The sequence below is a fragment of the Ascaphus truei genome, chromosome 14 (assembly GCF_040206685.1).
Source record: "Ascaphus truei isolate aAscTru1 chromosome 14, aAscTru1.hap1, whole genome shotgun sequence".
Lineage (NCBI taxonomy): Eukaryota > Metazoa > Chordata > Amphibia > Anura > Ascaphidae > Ascaphus > Ascaphus truei.
The window spans coordinates 3,346,506-3,368,372 of NC_134496.1; the positions used below are offsets into that span (position 1 = coordinate 3,346,506).

General features: G+C 45.7%; 1 protein-coding gene across 2 annotated transcripts in view; it reads left to right on the forward strand.

Annotated features, from left to right (window-relative positions):
* The window catches only part of CROCC2 (ciliary rootlet coiled-coil, rootletin family member 2), a 229,604-nt gene that overhangs the window by 33,319 nt on the left and 174,418 nt on the right, over positions 1-21,867 (forward strand). For both annotated transcript variants that reach the window (XM_075569542.1, XM_075569543.1), the window contains exons 3-6: positions 5,516-5,661; positions 12,219-12,377; positions 13,413-13,496; positions 21,388-21,494. In XM_075569542.1, coding sequence (XP_075425657.1) covers positions 5,516-5,661; positions 12,219-12,377; positions 13,413-13,496; positions 21,388-21,494 — 496 coding nt within the window. The remainder of the gene's footprint in view (positions 1-5,515; positions 5,662-12,218; positions 12,378-13,412; positions 13,497-21,387; positions 21,495-21,867) is intronic.

Genomic DNA, 21,867 nt, shown 5'->3' on the forward strand with positions numbered 1-21,867 from the left:
GCGAAACGTCAGCCCTGCGCCCCCCTCACACCCCCACACTGAACTTTCACATTAACAAAACAAAGGGTTGTTATTATAGCCCCATTCTCTATCACCCCTCCTCCTCATCCTCTCTCATCTCACCCCCCCCACTCCTCCTCTCTCACCCCCCCCCACTCCTCTCTTACCCCCACACTCCTCCTCTCACACCCCCACTCCTCCTCTCACCCCCCACTCCTCTTCTCTCACCCTCTCCACATGCTCTCTCGGCTCACCCCTCCACTCCTCTCTCACCCCCCCCACTCCTCTCTTACCCCCACACTCCTTCTCTCACACCTCCACTCCTCTCACCCCCCACTCCTCTTCTCTCACCCTCTCCACATCCTCTCTCGTCTCACCCCTCCACTCCTCTCTCAGCCCCCCACTCCTCTCTCACCCCCCCCCCCACTCCTCTCATCACTCCCACTCCTCCTCTCTCATCCTTCCCACTCCTCCTCTCTCATCCCTCCCACTCCTCCTCTCTCACCCCCCCACTCCTCCTCTCACCTCTCCCATTCCTCCTCTCTCACACCCCCCACCCACTCCTCCTCTCTCACCCCCCTACTCCTCCTCTCTCACCCCCCCCTCCTCCTCTCACCCCTCCCATTCCTCCTCTCTCACACCGCCCACCCACTCCTCTCTCACCCCCCCACTAATCCTCTCTCACACCCCCCACCCACTCCTCCTCTCTCACCCCCCCCCACTCCTCCTCTCGCCCCTCCCACTTCTCCTCTCACCCCTCCCACTTTCCACAGGCTCAGTAGGACAAGATTGGCGTAAAGCAGATGTGGTGCCTATATTTAAAAAGGGAGCTTGATCACAACCGGGGAATTACATACCTGTAAGCCTGACTTTAATAGTGGGTAAGCTACATGAAGGTTTAATACGGGATAATATTCAGGAATACCCAAAATAAAACAAAACAAAATTATTAGTAATAGTCAGCATGGATTTCTTTTAGGAGGTAAGTAGGAACTTAAACCAGGGTAATGCAGTTGATGTGGTTTACTTAGATTTTGCAAAGGCTTTTGATACGGTTTCACACAAGAGGTTGGTGTACAAAATAAAGCAAATTGGACTCAGTAATAATGCAAGAATAAAAAGGCAACACAAATGAAATGGGGATAAATTGGGGGAATCCTTGATGGAGAAGGATTTAGGAGTGCTTGTACACAGCAGACTTGGCAATAGTGCCCAAAGTCATGCAGTAACTGCAAATGCAAACAAGATCTTAACTTGCATTAAATAGGCAATGGATGGCAGTGAAGTAAATATAATTACGCCAGAGGGAATTAAGAGTCTCAGGGAGAAGAGGCTGGGGAAAGTACCCCCCAAGTAAAGAAGAGATTAGGCCCTCCTGTTTATTGTGTTTTAGTTAGGGACAGTACCTTAACAGTTAGGATTCCTAATACATGTACAACAGATATACAGGGTAATGCAGTTGATGTGGTCTACTTAGATTTTGCAAAGACTTTTGATACTGTTTCACACAAGGGGTTGGTGTACAAAATAAAGAAAATTGGACTCAGTAATAATATATGCACCTGGATTGAAAACTGGTTGACGGACAGACAACAGAGGGTTGTCATAAATGGAACTTTTTCAGGTTGGGCTAAAGTCGTGAGTGGAGTACCTCAGGGATCGGTACTGGGACCCCTGCTTTTTAACCTGTTTATTAATGACCTTGAGATTGGTATCGAGAGCAAAATCTCCATCTTTGCTGATGATACTAAATTGTGTAAGGTAATAGAATCAGAGCAGGATGTAATTTCTCTTCAGAAGGACTTGGAGAGACTGGAAATGTGGGCAGGTAAATGGCAAATGAGGTTTAATACAGATAAATGTAAGGTTATGCATTTGGGATACAAGAATAAAAAGGCGACTTACAAATTAAATGGAGATATATTGGGGGAATCCTTGATGGAGAAGGATTTAGGAGTGCTTGTAGACGGCAGGCTTAGCAATAGTGCCCAATGTCATGTAGTAGCTGCAAAGGCAAACAAGATCTTATCTTGCATCAAATGGGCAATGGATGGAAGGGAAGTAAACATAATTATGCCCTTTTGTAAAACATTAGTAAGACCACACCTTGAATATGGAGTACAATTTTGGGCACCAATCCTAAGAAAAGACATTATGGTACTAGAGAGAGTGCAGAGAAGAGCCACCAAATTAATAAAGGGGATGGACAATCTAACTTATGAGGAGAGGCTAGCAAAATTAGATTTATTTACATTAGAAAAGAGGCGTCTAAGAGGGGATATGATAACTATATACAAATATATTTGGGGACAATACAAGGAGCTTTCAAAAGAACTATTCATCCCACGGGCAGTACAAAGGTCATGGGGTCATCCCTTTAGGTTGGAGGAAAGGAAATTTCACCAGCAACAAAGGAAAGGATTCTATATAGTGCCGGCGACATCGCCCAAAAACAAATGCAGTGCCGCCGCGTGCGCTTATAGTAAGCGCGACGGCGACAATGCGACGGAGCTTATACAGTATATACCTATTAGTGTGTGTGAGGTATGTGTTTGTGGGGGTGTAATATACATGCATGTGTTGCAGCTCTCGGAATATTTTGGATAAAGACACTTTTTATAAAATGTCTCTTCTTCCTTGAGTGGTTGCAGACCCCTGTCTTATGAGATATCATTGGATGACATGTCACTGGGTTTTATTGTTTGCCTTCCTCTGGATCATATACTGTAAGTTCGGATATAGGATAAAGTATCTATCGTCTAAACTTAGGTTGAACTTGATGGACCCGTCTTTTTTCAACCTCATCTACTATGTAACTATGTAACTTCTCTTCACCCCCCCCCACTCCTCTCTCACCCCTTCTCCTCTCACCCTCCTCTTCCTCTCTCACCCCCTCCCACTAATCCTCAATCACCCCCTCCTCCTCTTCCTCTCACCCCCCTCCTTCTCCTCTCTCAACCCCCTCCTCCTTCTCCTCTTCTTCTCTCACCCCCTCCGACTCCTCTCTCACCCCTCTCTTCCCCCTCCTCCACCTCCTCCCATCCCCTTAGCAACGCCTACGGCTTCGGTGGAGCAGGGCAGCAGAGTAGGAGGGTGGCAGCAGAAGAGGACTGAGGCCCGCAGGAGCAGAGCAGGATGGCCACGGAGGAGCGCACTGTAGCAGCGGCAAACACCGGAAGTCAGTGAAGTCTTCCAGGTTGGAACGCTGGGGCACGCTCCTCCCCGACCGCCCTTCTCTGCCGCCCTGCTCCGCTCCTGCCATCCTCCTCTTCTGCTGCTACCGCCCTGTGCTTACCGCCCTCTTCCACCACTGTTCCCCCTCCCCAAAAATGTGCCACCCTAGGCGACCGCCTAAGCCGCCTAGTGGTTGCACCGGCCTTGGACTCTGGGTGTGACAAGTAGGACAGGCTAATGAAGCTCCCCTCATTTACTGCACCAAGACAGACTTTGGCATTGGATCCTTGATGACACTAGTGCAAATTGTGACAGGTAATTTATCTTGATGCGCATTAACAGAGCATGGCTGCTTCTCTTCTTATATACGACACTAACACAGTCTTAAGACAAGAGAGAACTGCTCTAAAGAAGAGGAGGGAAACCATCCAAAAATAGCCACTCAGGATTTTTACACAAAAATTAACTTTAATAATTAGTCACACAATTAAAACCTAGACACGCAAAAATACAAAGAGCATTATATTATAATAGGATGGAACTATTACATCACATACTCCCCCCTACCCATATATATATATCAAACACACAATTAGTGCTGCAGTCAAATCACCTGTTCAGATCTTCAATTTAAGTTAAAACAAAAAAACAGAAATAAGGGATAAAAAATATCCTCTGGTGGTGCTAAAGGACTGATTAATATGAGAATAAAAAGAGAAAAGAAGTCCTGAATAAAGCACTCAAATTTAATGGCAAAAAGATGGATTTTATTACTACACAGAAAACACAAGCAAAGATAAAAAATATTGTCATTTATTGACCGGACTGTCTTTTTTACATCTTCAAAGGAAAATATTGTTTTCCCTTGGTGTGTATTGGTACCTGTTTCTTATCTCCCAGTTTTCACGCTTCAGCATAGGGGTGTGTTTCATACATTTAGTTACTTTTGGTATTTTTTTTTATTTTAATTGATTTATTTTTATTATATACTTGTCATTGTTTAGCGGTCTTTGTTGTTTTATTTATTTTTTATTTTTGCTTGTGATTTCTGTGTAGTAATAAAATCCATCTTTTTGCCATTAAATTTGAGTGCTTTATACAAGGCTTATTTTTCTCTTTTTGTTTATGTATATGTGTATGTGTGTATATATATATATATATATATATATATATATATATATATATATATATATACACATACACATACACATATACATAAACAAAATATATATATGTGTGTGTGTTTATCTATATATATATATATATATATATATATATATATATATATATACAAATGTAAATACAACTGTATGCTCATCTGCATGTCTTAGGCAGGTTTATATATATATATATATATATATATATATATATATATATATATATATCTATATATATATAGATAGATAGATAAACGTGTGTGTGTGTGTGTGTGTGTGTGTGTGTGTGTGTGTGTGTGTGTGTGTGTGTGTGTGTGTGTGTGTGTGTGTGTGTGTGTGTGTGTGTGTGTGTGTGTGTGTGTGTGTGTGGAAAATTATGAAAAGCGCACACTCCTAATGCATGTGTGAAGGTACTGTATATAACAATTTATTAAAAATAGGACAACCTATGTCCACTAGCAGATATAAAATACATATAAAACATATCCGTAAAGAAATATCATTATAACATCAGATCAGGCTGTGATCTCCACATGGGAGGAGAGCAACAATTGCCTTGAGGGCGCAAAGAGTCTCTAAAGCTGAAATTAGAGTCAGTGTGAGTGGCTGGCACAATCACCAGCAGTGTGTATTACATGTTTAAAGGGAGACCCGTATACAATCCATGTGGCAGGTAAAGATGAACAGAATATATTACCGGACCGGCAGATGATAGACAAATCATCAGGAATTCCCATCAGCTGAAGCCTCCGCAGGTAGATGGAGTTGATTAGGGAGATGTGATGTCCACAGTTGTACAACGCTACCATGTAGCTACGTGGATTTCCGTTGGATCCACAGAACTCCATGGTACTGTTGTACAACTGTGGACATCACATCTACTGGCTAGACATCTGGTTGCGTATTTTCAGCGTCTGCAGTTTGTAATTACATACTTGGTCTCCCGAATCAACTCCATCTACCTGCGTAGGCTTCATATACCAGACGCGTGTTTCACCATACGGGACTCTAGCAGTGCCGTTTCTCTTCTTATATACTGTATGACACTGACAGACTTACACAGGGCCTCTGCTTCAGTGAGACAATAGTAACTGTGGCAGCAGTAGCTCTGCTGCGTGTGACACTACTGTCACCGCCTGTGGTTCTCCTTCTGCCTCGCTAATGGTTTGGCTGTCTTTCCGCAGGGTTCCCATACTCACACCCAGACCGCAGTCTGCAAGAGGAGAACAGATCCCTACAGGATGAGTTATCCCGCATGCAGGACCTGTTGACACAAATACGCGCCGAGCGTGACGACGTCACCATCAAAAACCATGCCTTGACCGAGAAGGTAAGGAGGCGCCACACCGGCGTATCTCAGTGTTATACAGGACAAGATAGAAATATAATCAGTGCTGTACTGAGAGAGCGCTATCATTCCTGTCATTCTATATATGCCTTTGCTCTGATGCTGAAAACGTGGCGCATTTAGGGCACTTATTTGTATCTTTTTGTAGTCTTGATTTCTGCAGGTTAAACACTGGGGATGTGACGAATAAACATAAGAAAAAGTCTATTGTTATGGACAGTCCTTCTGCTTGTGTTTGCTTGTGTTTGCATGAGCAGCAAGAGAGAGATTGACACTATTAACATTTACACAACCTCGGACATGGTGTTTTTTTCTGATACAATGGACAACGCCCATGAGTCCATGTGTCGCCATGTCTTCCACAGGTCCCCCAAACCTGCTTCTTTCACCCCATTCTCATGCCATATAGTGGCTAATGTGCAGACAAGGATTCTGGGTTATGCCATGTGAAAGAGCACTTAGTGATTACCTCACTTCCTATTCACTTTATGACGATTATTCCCTAAACCTTTTGCCTGCTGCATTAAACAGTTTATACATCTAATCCGGGAGCAAGGAAGATGCAGAATCAGTGACCCATGCAAATATACCTGTGTGGCCAACTCCAGTCCTCAACGGCCACCAACAGGTCAGGTTGTAAGGACATACCTGCTTCAGCACAGGTGGCTCAATCAGTGGTTCACTCAATGACTGAGCCACCTGTGCTGAAGCAGGGATAGCCATAAAACCTGACCTGTTGGTGGCCATTGAGGACTGAAGTTGGCCGTTCCTTCTCTAGGCAATCCACATAATAAAGTGGATATAAAGCTAAAACTGACATACCCACGGGTGAGAATTTGCATATAACTACCCTGAATCATTGTCTTCTTGTCGGCCGCAGGATGTATTAAATAGGTGAGTGGGCCCGTGTAAGACTTGCTGACACAGTCATGGGGTTTTATCTCTCTTGCTCTATATTCTGTTAAGGGGTTTAGTCACTTTTCCCACCATAACCCTGATTGTATCTGGTTTGGTACCTGGTGGGGGGCAAAAATTGGCATAGGGTGTGGATAGCACTACTAACAGCTCCCCTCACACCTTAGTGCGATCAACTCTACTGTCAGCTCCCCTCACACCTTAGTGCGATCAACTCTACTGTCAGCTCCCCTCACACCTTAGTGCGATCAACTCTAGTGTCAGCTCCCCTCACACCTTAGTGCGATCAACTCTACTGTCAGCTCCCCTCACACCTTAGTGCGATCAACTCTACTGTCAGCTCCCCTCACACCTTAGTGCGATCAACTCTACTGTCAGCTCCCCTCACACCTTAGTGCGATCAACTCTACTGTCAGCTCCCCTCACACCTTAGTGCGATCAACTCTACTGTCAGCTCCCCTCACACCTTAGTGCGATCAACTCTACTGTCAGCTCCCCTCACACCTTAGTGCGATCAACTCTAGTGTCAGCTCGCCTCACACCTTAGTGCGATCAACTCTAGTGTCAGCTCCCCTCACACCTTAGTTCGATCAACTCTAGTGTCAGCTCCCCTCACACCTTAGTGCGATCAACTCTAGTGTCAGCTCCCTTCACACCTTAGTGCGATCAACTCTACTGTCAGCTCCCCTCACACCTTAGTGCGATCAACTCTACTGAAGTGTAGTGATAGTTGAGTGCTTGAGTGAGTGCCACTCTCTCTGTACTCTCGTCACACCGTATTGGAGTCAGCATAACTTAGATCTCCCTTTACACCTTAGCGAGGCCAGCACACCTCACAGCTCCCATCACAATAGAGTCAGCTTGTCGTATACATCCAGAATTCAGCTGGGACTGCAGTCTCCGCTTGTTAGCTGTGTCAGCCGTTGGCAGGGAACGACGAGCCTTACACAGACAACAAGGCCTGTGACTGCTATGTGACCTTGTCCTCTCACACCACAGCTCACATCACTCCCTCCAGCTGCACCTCTCTGCTCCCCCCGCCGCCCCCGCTGTGCCAGATTCCCACCTTCCCGAGCAGAATTAACGCTTTCTCATAACAGCACTAAATAAACTGTCTGGCTGTTAACAGCCCAGTGGGAGCAGTGCCCTCCCCGCAAACACTTTCCCAGGGACGTGTGATCTCTGACTCCCTTCCCCCCAAGAACGCCGCTCTCGCAGCAAGAGAGACTGGAGGCTTCACACTTCCAGGCAGGAATGCTTATTTAGTGACACATTTTATTGGACAGCATAAACATTTCTGCCTGGATTTTCTTGGAGATGAATGTTTTATTTCAGGTAGGGAGCTGTCAAGCTAATAATTGTTTCCAAACAATTTGAATGCCATATAGCCTCCAATGACCCATACGGTGCCAGCAGGCCACATATGCATAGCTAGCCCACCTGGCACTGAAATGGCACTATGTGCTGGTCTGTAGTGAGTACATCAGATCTTGTTTTTGTTTTTGTTTTGTTTTGTTTTTAAGATTAAATCAACTTTCTTAGGCCTTGATTATACCAAGAGCTGCAGGGCGGCAGCGCTATCCTGTGACGTCACCCAGCGCTATCCTGTGACGTCACCCAGCGCTATCCTGTGACATCACCCTGCGCTGCCGCCGAGCATCATCTTGATTATACCAGGGAGACAGAGCAGAGGAGGCTTGGAGGCGTGGCCGTGAGTGGTTCGCCCTCATTGGCTGAACCGCTCACGTGACGCGTCCGTTGCCAGAGAAAAACAAATGTTGAAGTCTATTCCCCAGCCTGCCGCTATGTAGTACCGCGCCACGACTGTCGCCATCGGTATGAGCACTTTAATTGGATTTATGCTACTTGTTTTGGCGACGCTACACGCGACGCCGCGCGCGTTTTTCGGCATAATGACGACCTTAGGCTTGCAAGGTCAACACCAGCCTGTGCTCAGATGGTAAAGTGCCTGCTTAAGGCCTCATCCAGGGTGGGTAGAGGCGCGCTGGCGCTCCAGCGCTGTGCCCCCTGCTCGGCCATGCTTTTCCTGGCTGGCTAGGTGCGCACGCGTCTGGGGGCGCGGCCTCTACGTCACGGAGCTGGTTCGCCCTCATTGGGCGAACCGCTCATGTGACGCGCTTGCGTGCAGCAAATTCAATTTTTCTCGCTCGGCAACGTGTCTAGCGTGAGCGTGCGCGCCCGCTCAGCGCCACCCTGGACCAGCCCTAATTCAATTAAATAAGGGATTCGACTCAGTGGACCCAAATTTTTTTTAAAGATCTATTCCATATTTATTAAGTTAGGAAAGAAGTGATTGGGAAAAAAAAAGATATAAAATCAGCTATTGATGTGTACACTATGTTGAACTTTAGCTGTGCAAGTACACCATTTACAGTACTCCCGATCCTCCAGCTGCTGAGATCTCCTCAGAACTGCTGGTTTAAACAAGGGTAATAAAAATAGCGGAAAGCGCCCTGCGCAGCTCCGAAAGCGCCCTGCGCAGCTCCGAAAGCGCCCTACGCAGCTCCGAAAGCGCCCTGCGCAGCTCCGAAAGCGCCCTGCGCAGCTCCGAAAGCGCCCTGCGCAGCTCCGAAAGCGCCCTACGCAGCTCCGAAAGCGCCCTGCGCAGCTCCGAAAGCGCCCTGCGCAGCTCCGAAGGCGCCCTGCGCAGCTCCGAAGGCGCCCTACGCAGCTCCGAAAGCGCCCTGCGCAGCTCCGAAAGCGCCCTGCGCAGCTCCGAAGGCGCCCTGCGCAGCTCCGAAAGCGCCCTGCGCAGCTCCGAAAGCGCCCTGCGCAGCTCCGAAAGCGCCGTGCGCAGCTCCGAAAGCGCCCTGCGCAGCTCAGAAAGTGCCCTGCGCAGCTCCTAAAACCGCCCTGCGCAGCTCCGAAAGCGCCCTGCGCAGCTCCGAAAGCACCCTGCGCAGCTCCGAAAGCGCAGTGCGCAGCTCCGAAAGCGCCCTGCGCATCTCAGAAAGCGCCCTGCGCAGCTCAGAAAGCGCCCTGCGCAGCTCAGAAAGTGCCCTGCGCAGCTCAGAAAGCACCCTGCGCAGCTTCGGGGAATTCTAAAAAGAAACTGAGATTTATAAATGGATACTTTATTTTTTTCGTTTCTAAATGAAAAAAAAATGAATGTGTTTGTATTCTAATGCTGCTGGATAAACTATATATATATTACCAATGTGCAAAACATGAATTTTCTAAATTCAGCCCCGCTACTTACAGCCCCGCTACTTACAGCCCCGCTACTTACAGCCCCGCTACTTACAGCCCCGCTACATACACCCCCGCTACATACACCCCGCTACATACACCCCCGCTACATACACCCCCGCTACATACAGCCCCGCTACATACAGCCCCGCTACATACAGCCCGCTACTTACAGCCCCACTACTTACACCCCCGCTACATACACCCCCGCTACATACACCCCCGCTACATACAGCCCCGCTACATACAGCCCCGCTACATACACCCCCGTTACATACACCTCCGCTACATACACCCCCGCTACATACACCCCCGCTACTTACAGCCCCGCTACATACACCCCCGCTACATACACCCCCGCTACTTACAGCCCCGCTACATACACCCCCGCTACATACACCCCCGCTGCATACACCCCCGCTACATACACCCCGCTACATACAGCCCCGCTACATACAGCCCCGCTACATACAGCCCGCTACTTACAGCCCCACTACTTACACCCCCGCTACATACACCCCCGCTACATACACCCCCGCTACATACACCCCCGCTACATACACCCCCGCTACATACACCCCCGCTACATACACCCCCGCTACATACACCTCCGCTACATACACCCCCGCTACATACACCCCCGTTACATACACCCCCGCTACATACACCCCCGCTACATACACCCCCGCTACTTACAGCCCCGCTACATACACCCCCGCTACATACACCCCCGCTACATACACCCCCGCTGCATACACCCCCGCTACATACACCCCCGCTACATACAGCCCGCTACTTACAGCCCCGCTACTTACACCCCCGCTACATACACCCCCGCTACATACACCCCCGCTACTTACACCCCCGCTACTTACACCCCCGCTACATACAGTCCCTCTACATACAGCCCCGCTACTTACAGCCCCGCTACTTACAGCCCCGCTACTTACACCAGCTGTTCCCCACGGGCGGCGTGAAGATGACTGCTGTGCCACACTCCGTCCAGGACGATGATGTCTCGTCATCAGAAGTTCCTCAGCAGGGCTCGACCAGAAAGCCGGAGTAGCACTCAGCGAATCTGTCTCTAACGGCGGCTGATGACATCACCTATACGTCACTGGAGCTTTATGCGGACTCCGCACTCACACAATAGTGCAGAGAAAGTCCAGAATAAAGTCCACAGACCAAAATATTGACGTTCCAACGCGTTTTGTAGTAGACGGTCCAACGTGTTTCATAGTACGTCGTTTATGAAGTATGCAGCAAGGAAAAGGATTGGCCTAATATTTTTGAAAGACTATAAATATTCAATGTAGGTACCTGCAAAATGTGGTTATGCTTTGACGGGGCTTACAGGCTTATAACAATTTGGCCAAAGGGTTTAACAAAATAACCCTTATTCATGAAATTACTATTTTATTTTAGCCTAATTGGTAGGAGCGCAGGAATCGTTCTTTTTGTTTTCTATATGTAACGCCTATCTTTTTACCAGCAGCAAACTTCTGTAGGGAGGAGCGCGGTAATATGTACAGTCTCTCACAAATATTAGGCCAATCCTTTTCCTTGCTGCATACTCCATGGGGGCTTTTTCACATAGTGTCACTAAAACGTCATAGGGTTAGGTTTATTGGCTCATCTGCTTTACATAGCAGTTACTGAGCCCCTACCAATTTTCCACTTAGTACAGGTATAATACACCCCAGTGTCAGTCTAACATCACCCTCCGTTGAAGAGTAGGTGAATATATAAGGCTGACCGAAAGAAATATGTGTAAGTTGTATTCTATTCACACCAGGGAATTTGTGTACCCACAATTTACTTCTATATTAAGGTAACTATGATACTGACTTTAGCCAGTTTTTAATTGCACTACTCACAAAAGCATATGCCTTATTTAACCCCTTCAGGGCTTTCTCACATTTTCACCAGTCCATGGGACAGTAATTACATATATTCAGTGTAGGTACCTGCACATTTGGTTATGCCTTGACGGGGCTGCAGGTTTATAACGCTTTGGCCAAAGGTGCTTAACAAAATAACCCTTACTCATGAGACCACTATTTTATTTTAGCCTAATTTGTAGGAGCGCAGGAATCGTTATTTTTGTTTATCTCAATGTGCGTCACACACTACAAATTAGATTGTATTTGATTGTTATCTCTGCAGGACAAGGACGTGCCTGAGAGATTCAGTGTACAGTCCTGTGGGAAAGAGAATATGAATATATGTTAAACATGATTATTTCTCCAACATGGAAACTGCCTTTTCATTTCAATCCGAAGTGTCAGATTGAAAATGGGAATGAGAACTGAAGGGCAGTTTGTACCTCGATACATGTTTCTGGATTGCCTTAGTGGGATTGCGCTCACACTGAAGTGCAGGGATCTTACCTCCTCTGCTCTTGTTCCGCGCAGCTGGAGCACGCTCAGACTCTGCGGTCGGGAGACAGCGAGGCGGTGTTAGAGCTGAGGCGCCGCTTTCAGGAGGAGGAGATTGCGTATAAACGCAAACTCTCAGCCTACCAGGAGGGGCAGCAGAGACAGGCGCAGCTGGTGCAGAGACTGCAGAACAAGGTAACCATCACTGCTCCTGCTTTCTGGGTGGAGCCGGTCAGGATCTTGTGATCTCATTGGTTCATCAGCTCCTCTGATGCCGTCTTTGAATGCTAAGAATCGTGGTTCTTATTTGGCTCGGATATGCGGTTGTGGTTGTACACAAGAGCTTGTTTGTATGTGCTTTTGCACGTGGTACTGTGTGTATTGTGTATATGTGCAGCTGAGGTTCTGTACAAATGATGTGCTTTTCACCCATTCTTGGTTCCACTCTCACTTTGTCTCATTCTCTTCTTCTTTCACATGATCTTTTTCCATCTCTTTTTTACTTTGTGTTAGATTGTGTCCAACTCTGTCTGTCTGTCTCTTTTTCCCCCACAATATTACGATCACATATCATCACCATCATTCATGTAATGTCCAAATAAAGTATTATCAAAAAACCACATAGTTACATAGTAAATTAGGTTGAAAAAGACTGTATGTCCATCAAGTTCAACCTATGCTAAATTTAGACAACAGATACTTTATCCTATATCTTTACTTACTTATTGATCCAAAGGAAGATAAACAAAAAACCCCAGTGTCATATCATCCAATGATATCTCATAAGGGGGAAAATAAATTCCTTCCTGACTCCAAGAATTGGCAATCGGATTAATCCCTGGATCAACATATTTCCCATGTATACTTATTTGATATATCCCTGTATACCTTTCCTTCTAAAAAGATGTCCAACATTTTTTTGTACAAATCTATTGTATCTGCCATCACAGTCTCCATGGGTAATGAATTTCACATTGTAACAGCCCTTACTGTAAAGATCCCTTTCCTTTGTTACTGGTGAAATCTCCTTTCCTCCAACCTTAAGGGAAGACCCCGAGTCCACAAAACGTACATCCTCTGTCATTATCTCTTCATCTGTGAGTGTCCACAGCCAAAATTGTCTAAACCTTTTACCAGGACACCTCTACATACGAGCAGTGCAGTCTCCTTTTCCCCTATTCCCCCCCCCCCCCCCCTCTTGTCTCTAATTTTGTCACCTCTACCTCCCAGGTATTACAGTATAAGAGGAGGTGTGGAGAACTGGAGAAACAGCTGTTGGAGAAAACCTCTGAAAATGAACAGCAGAGACTGACAGTAAGTGTGTTAATGGCAGCTAGGAACCCCTCGCCCATAAAGTATTCCTTACTGACTGTGTGTAACGTGAAACACAAGGAGTATAGATTCCTAGTACACTGATTCTATCCACGACAGAGACAGAAGGAACCTACATCCCATACAGGTTTCCCTTACCCCTTCATTATGAAGCAATAACACAGAAACATCAATGTGTCATTGTAACATAAGGACAGGTGACTAATGTCCTAATCCAGGGGTACGCAAATTTTTCACCCTGCGCACCCCTGCCTGCTGTCCTCTGTGGCTTGCGCCCCCGGCATCCTGTCAAATGACACGCGGGATCATGTGACTTCACGTTGCCATGGTAATGCAACATCACGGCGTCATTTGACACCGGGTTACCATGACGACGCATCGCTGGAAGGGAAGGTAAGTGTGTTGTAGAGGCCTCGCACGGTCCCCCAGCATTTAATTTAAATGCCTTGGGGGAGAGCACGGGGCCTCTAACTGCCGCCCCCCAGAAAATCTAGCGCCCCCCATTTTGCGCACCCCTGTCCTAATTGATTGAGTCCCCTCTACCAATAGCTGATATCCAGAACAGGTGTAGCATTGAAGTATTGAATACACAAGCCTGGGGGTTTGATTTCAGCCTCAGTCACTTACACACATTCTATATCATGCTGGGAAAATCACTTTATCTTCATGTACAGATATAGTAAGACTTACAATCCCGCCAGATCTGAGTTGGAGTTACCTCTGTTCTTTAGAGATCAGCAGCAAGCAGGGACGCAGACAGATTTCCCGGAGCCCAGGACGTTACGTCCGGGCACCACCCCCCACCCCCGTGTCGGTGGTCTTGCGAGCCACCCCCCCATTTCACACCTCATGAGCCCCCTCTATTCTCCCCCCCCCCATTTCCCATGTATTTCTCTCCCCTCCGTCTCACTTCCTTCCTCACTCACCCGCTCTCTTCCTCACTCCCCCCTCTCACTCTCCCTCCCCCGCATCACATGTAATTCTCTCTCTCGCGTCTCACTCTTACTTCCTCTTTTCCTCTCTCACTCCCTCCCTCTCTCCTCTCACTCACCCCACCTTCCGTCAATTACCCACTCTCACTCAATCCCTCCCACAAAATACATACAAAAAACCCCACCCCCTTAAATACACCCACCACCCACCAATACATATTAAAATACACCCACCCACCTCCCAATACATATTAAAATACCTCCCAATACATATTAAAATAATTCCCCCCAATACATATTAAAATACACCCCCCAATACATATTAAAATACACCCTCCATCCCAATACATATTAAAATACACCCTCCACTTCAATACATATTAAAAGACTCCCACCCCCAATACATATAAAAGTACACCCACCCCCAATACATATAAAAATACCCCCACCCCTCCAATACATATAAAAATACCCCCACCCCTCCAATACATATAAAAATACCCCCACCCCTCCAATACATATTAAAATACCCCCACCCCTCCAATACATATTAAAATACCCCCACCCCTCCAATACATATAAAAATACCCCCACCCCCAATACATATTAAAATACCCCCACCCCTCCAATACATATAAAAATACCCCCACCCCTCCAATACATATTAAAATACCCCCACCCCCAATACATATTAAAATACCCCCACTCCCTATACATATAAAAATACCCCCACCCCCTATACATATAAAAATACTCCCACCCAATATATATTAAAATACACCCACTACAGATTAAAAGACCCCCACACCCAATACATATAATAATACCCACACCCAATACATATAATAATACCCCCACCCAATAGATATAATAATACCCCCACCCAATACATATAATACCCCCACCCAATATATATAATAATACATCCACCCAATACATATAATAATACCCCCACCCAATACATATAATAATACCCCCACCCAATACATATAATAATACCCGCACCCAATACATATAATAATACCCCCACCCAATACATATAATAATACCCCCACCCAATACATATAATAATACCCCCACCCAATACATATAATAATACCCCCACCCAATACATATAATAATACCCCCACCCAATACATATAATAATACCCCCACCCAATACATATAATAATACCCCCACCCAATACATATAATAATACCCCCACCCAATACATATAAAAATACCCCCACCCAATACATATAAAAATACCTTGCACAAATGAACATTTTTGCCATGTGTTTTGGGGCAAACAGCACCATCTTAATACATATTCTCCTGTGACTACACACAGGGCCATATTTACTAAGCAGTGCTACGCCAAACAACACATTCAAGTAAAATGTTGTCAGTTTGGTGCCTCCTGTGCTCACACTGCTTAGTTACTGGGCCCCGGTGTCTAACGCTTCTTGTGTTCGGCCCGGACAGTCACTGCTACTATAACCCAATCCTCTACAAACAGCAGCACAGAGGCCCTTGCTGTTGTTAAGCCAGGGGTGGGTAACTCCAATCCTCAAGGGCCATCAACAGGTCAGGTTTTAAGCATATCCCTGCTTCAGCACAGGTGGCTCAATCGGGCTCAGTCTTCAATTGAGCCACCTGTGCTGAAGCAGGGATATCCTGAAAACCTGACCTGTTGGTGGCCCTTGAGGACTGGAGTTGCCCACCCCTGGCTTAAGGGCTTTTCTGTTGCTTTTTACTGTAGATTAGTGCAGGGATGCTCAAACTGGGGGGGGCGCAAGATATGTCGGGGGGGGGGGGGGTGCGGCACTTGCAGAGGCACCGCGCTCTTCCCCCAAGGCATTTAAATTAAATGCTGGGGCATCACGTCAGGCCTCTGCAACTATCCTTACCTCGTCTTCAGCGACGCATCGCCATGGCAACGTGACATCACGTGACCCCGGAGACAAGGTAAGGGGGGGTGCGCAGGCAGGTGGCCGCTTCGGGGAAAGATTGAGCACCCCTGGATTAGTGCACAGTGGGAATCGAGCACCAAATAATACTGTATATGTACCGCAGAAAGGAAAAGATCCTGTAAAGTGTATTATCTTTACCAGGCGGGAATGTTATACCGATACTTAGGATTATTATATAGTGCCGCATGTTCATTTGTAAGGAGAGTTAAAACTCTTACCTCTGAACACGAATTGTTGCTTTAATATTAACAATGAACTTTCACAACTCCGGTAAGCTAGTTGAAGGGCCGTGACATCAGGCAGCAATGGAAATATTGTATTATTGACATGTTATGCAGAACATGTTAGACTAGTGTTTGCAAAATGCTAGGAATGTGAGAAATATTTAGGAATATTGTGCTTAACAAGTCTGAATAGGCCTTTCTGTCTTTAAAATTACAAGATTACAAGCAGTGTTTACTATTAAATGTTAACTTCAAATACCTGCCACAAACTCATTTAAACTTTGGCGCAGAGTTCATGCTCAGCCAGCTGCAGAAACATCAGGATCCTGCTCATAGCCCATGAAACGTGTCCCTCTCGCCATCTGCGCTGGTGGCAAAGATGCACAGAGGAGCTAAAGCAAGAAAGAACCTGGTCCCTTTTACCAATAGGCTGTTCAGTTTGTACCTCCCACTGCAGGGTGATCGATGATACAGTGAGAAGGGGCCTGCAACCCTATGTTCTTGCTCTAGGGAGACCCATTTTTACGGCCCATTAACTTTGTTTTTCCTTCCACCTGCACCAATGCAATCTGCTTAGTCTCAGATTGTATACACCTCAGTGGCTGACATATCTGCATCATCTGTAAGAATGTATGTACTGTATATTATTATATTTTGTTTAATTGCAGGCAGAAAAAGAGGTTTGTATAGAGGAACTTTGTATGGTGCTTGATAGATAACCCTTACCTCATACTCTTATAGATGAACAGAGAGGATGTATGTTACATTGAGGCTGTATCTGCCACCATAATGAGAACAGGCCCACATTCCCAAAGCTCCGTTAAGTCGCATAACGCCACATTAAAACTAAGCGCGTATCTCCAGAGGACAATAACATAACCATGTTAAGCCAATAATGAGCATAGTGTTAACTACAACGGTCGTTTGTGATAATGGCATGCAAATGAGATGTAAATTATATGCAAATGAGGTGTTATAACATCGCCTAGCCACAGAAGCCTGTGAGGGTTAATGCAGAGACTTAGTTACCTACATTTGGTATTACTCCCAACCAGATCTAGCAATAGGGCGTTTGCAGGGTCTGGGTGTGTGCAAAACTACAGTTAGGTATGATTATACCTAACATAGCGTTAATTCCCAGGCACTATTTCCCTCTGCTCCCTTTCTCAACTTCAGCTAAACACCTATTTTCAGGAGTAATGCAAAGCTGTGATTGACGACACTTTATGTGAAGATGATGCCACATTATGCTAGAAAAGTGTCGTTAGCCCTTTTCTAATTACATGTAGTTTCTACATTGCTTTTGCATGTAATTAGCGTTGAGGATACCATGGTAACTCTGGGAAAGTGACATCCCTTTCCTGTTATACACCACGATAAGAGCCCCGACTTACATTGGCTTCGTGGATCTTGGCCAGTGGTAGGCAACATGATATATATGCCCATGAACCTTTAAAAGGGCCACACATGACCAACACACACCTACATATAGAAGGGATGTTGTAGCCGTGGGTAGGTGCTTCTTCCCGCTCCAGTTAGCTGCATCATGACGGCTTGCTGCTGAATACCATCCCGCTCCTCTTGTTACATAGGGAACTAGCCCAGGAGAGGGGCAGTACAGTGTTTATCATCACACAGTCACTGGGGAGAAGCTACAATCCACATTGAGCTCCTGATTAGAACCAACGCTAACACCACCCTAACCCCTGTCACTAGTTTTAAATACCTGGGCTTATGGTTTGACTCCCACTTAACATTCGGGATGCACATTGATACCCTGACAACCAAGACCTATGCCAAACTAGGGGTACTTTACAGGAACAAATCCTCCCTAAGTCTCCTGGTCAGAAAGCGTATCGCACAGCAGATGTGTTGCAGGGTACATGCAACTACACACGTGGGTGTCTTGACAAGGCTTATTTATTTAGCCTTAAAAGATATACAGCACACAAAACAAAAATAGCTTTTCTTCAGCAAACAAAAGAAAGAATGGCTTTTTCTTCAGCAAACCAAACAAAACAGTTTCTCTTTAGCAGACAGTCTATATATAAGGTAGCTACCCTTTTTCTATGCAGGGGACAGACAGTTCACAATTCAACTACCTTGCTACTCAGACCTTCTTTCAGTAATCTCTTTACCAGCTTACTCCTCTCTCCTCAACAGCCAGCATCCATGTGTCTACAGCCTGGGTTTTAACACACCTTGATTAGGCAGCTGGGATCCAACTAATTGTCCTGAGGTTCCCAGCTGAAGTTAACCTAGTCAGTGCTGCACTGCAGACTAGACATAGGTTTTCCAGGCATATAACTGGTGGCTTTTATTTACCCTGTCACAAGATGCTAATGCCAATTATTGACTATGGAGACATAGTATATGGCTCGGCACCTCAAACCCACCTTAGCAAACTTGACACCCTCTACAATTCAATTTGTCATTTTGTTCTCCAATGCAACTACAACACACATCACTGCGAAATGCTCAAAGAACTAGATTGGTCATCACTCGAGTCTAGGCGCAAAGTTCACCTTTCCTGTCTTGCCTTTAAATTCTTTATGGGCAAGCTACTCAGCTACCTGAACAAGCTACTCACCCCTACCACATGCAGCACCTATCACCTGAGATCAGACTCCAAAAGACTGTTCATGGTCCCAAGGCTCAACAAAGTATCCGGCCGTTCCTCCTTCTCTTACCGAGCACCCCACAACTGGAACAACCTACCGGAGACTCTCACATCCACCACCAGTTTAAGTTCTTTCAAAACTAAGGCTGTCTCACATTTTATACATAACTTGTGAGATACCGCTCACCATAATATAAAAATAATCATAAAGCATATTATAGTTCCTGCTGGTGCAAAGAGGATGATGCTGACAGACATAAACACATAAGGAGACAAAGAGTCCTCCTGAAAAGATCCTCATTAGCTGCACAACAAAGCTAGGAATATTTAGCAGGGTTTAAATACCCACTGTAAGAGTAATTTAATTAGCTGTGAGGTACAGGTAAGCAATCGCTCCCAGCACTGTGGGAGGGCAATTGCCACTAAAAGCCAGATGGCAAAAATAATAAATATTTTATTGATCAACCAAAGTGACATATAATATGTAACACATACGCTAAACGTTCATAAAAACAATTTAAACATATATGTAACGGGTGACAACCAGTCCAGGGATAACCATGGATAAATCCAAATTATTCTCAAAATGGATTGAGTGGATCGTAGTGAGTGAGACAAAATCAATGAGTTGATGTCAGAATGCAAATATCTATCACGTCTCTTAAACTCAGGGTGGAGGGTAATACAGTATAGGCTGTGCTACGCCGTTAGGCAAACCATAAGGTCAAAATACTCCAAGGTATACTCAAGGTGAATCGAGGAGATATTTCTGAATGTGGTGGTAGTTGCTGGTTGCTTATTGTACTAGTTATATGGGGCGCAGCGTATTATATGCTGTCTGTATCTGCCCTGCTATTCACCTTGAGTATACCTTGGAGTATTTTGACCTTATGGTTTGCCTAACGGCGTAGCACAGCCTATACTGTATTACCCTCCACCCTGAGTTTAAGAGACGTGATAGATATTTGCATTCTGACATCAACTCATTGATTTTGTCTCACTCACTACGATCCACTCAATCCATTTTGAGAATAATTTGGATTTATCCATGGTTATCCCTGGACTGGTTGTCACCCGTTACATATATGTTTTAATTGTTTTTATGATAGTTTAGAGTATGTGTTACATATTATATGTCACTTTGGTTGATCAATAAAATATTTATTATTTTTGCCATCTGGCTTTTAGTGGCAATTGCCCTCCCACAGTGCTGGGAGCGATTGCTTACCTGTACCTCACAGCTAATTAAATTACTCTTACAGTGGGTATTTAAACCCTGCTAAATATTCCTAGCTTTGTTGTGCAACTAATGAGGATCTTTTCAGGAGGACTCTTTGTCTCCTTATGTGTTTATGTCTCAAATTTTAATCTGGTCTGTAACTGTTTCATACAGTACGCCCATAATATATATTTTCTTTAACTCTGCATGCAATGTCTTGTATATAATGTATACCCTGTTCATTTATGTAACTGTATTTGTAACCATGTTTTATTTGTCTTAACTCTGTGCCCAGGACATACTTGAAAACGAGAGGTAACTCTCAATGTATTACTTCCTGGTAAAATATTTTATAAATAAATAAATAAACTAGTAACAGCTGTGCAGCTCCTGCATTGGGGAGAGCAGATGGCTGGGGCGGGACGCCTGTTACCCACCAATCATCTAGGCGGCGAACTCCAGTCTTCAAGGACCACCAGCCGGTCAGGTTTTAAGGAGACCCTGCTTCAGCACAGGTGGCTCAATCAGTGGCTCAGTCAATGATCATGTGCTGAAGCAGGGTTCTCCTTAAAACCTGACCTGTTGGTGGCCCTTGAGGACTGGAGTTCGCCACTCCTGATCTAGGCCATAGAAAATCTGCGTATTTTGCTTGCCAACCGACTCTTTTCATCTACAAGAAGTGCTTCATACTTGGTGGTACCCCCTACTTAAATGTAAATGAAGTCTGGGGTCATTTAAAGCTCTGATCTGCTACATGTAACCTGCGTAAACATACTTACCCTTGTTTTGCACACTGGAGATCCTGAAAGGACCACCACTAGAACATTGGACAACTCAGATGAGCTACAGAAGGTCATCATGTGGGATTAGGGGTACAAGATAACACATGTACATTTGTCACTCACTGCTTTTCTTTGACTAACAGTTGCAGGCACGTATGGACTCAGCAGAATCTACCCTCCACAGGCTCGATCAGGATCACAGTGCAGATCTACAGAATGCTCTTACCCGACTAGAGGAAGAGCAGGAGAGGTAAATTCCAGGGATAGCAGCGAGAGGAGTGGCCAGTGGACGAATGCTTTGCATGTGTCACGCCTGTGTGCCCGCAGACCTGGCAAGACCCCAGTACTGAGGTTGGAAAGGTATTACACCACACACCCACAGCAGTGGGAGCAAGCCCGGAATGTGGTATAGCGTTGCTGGGCCTGTAGAAAGAGTGGTTAGCGATACTTGCAACGTCTTTTGGAGTATGCGTAGGGATAGTCGTGTCCGTGTGCCAATGTCCAAGGGGTCCAGAGAGTAGCGTCGTCGGGGTACAAAGCCAGGTCCAAGGGTTCCATAGAGCAGCGTGGTTGAGAGCGTAGCAAGGTTCAAAGGGGTACAGAGAGCAGAGTAGGCCAGAACA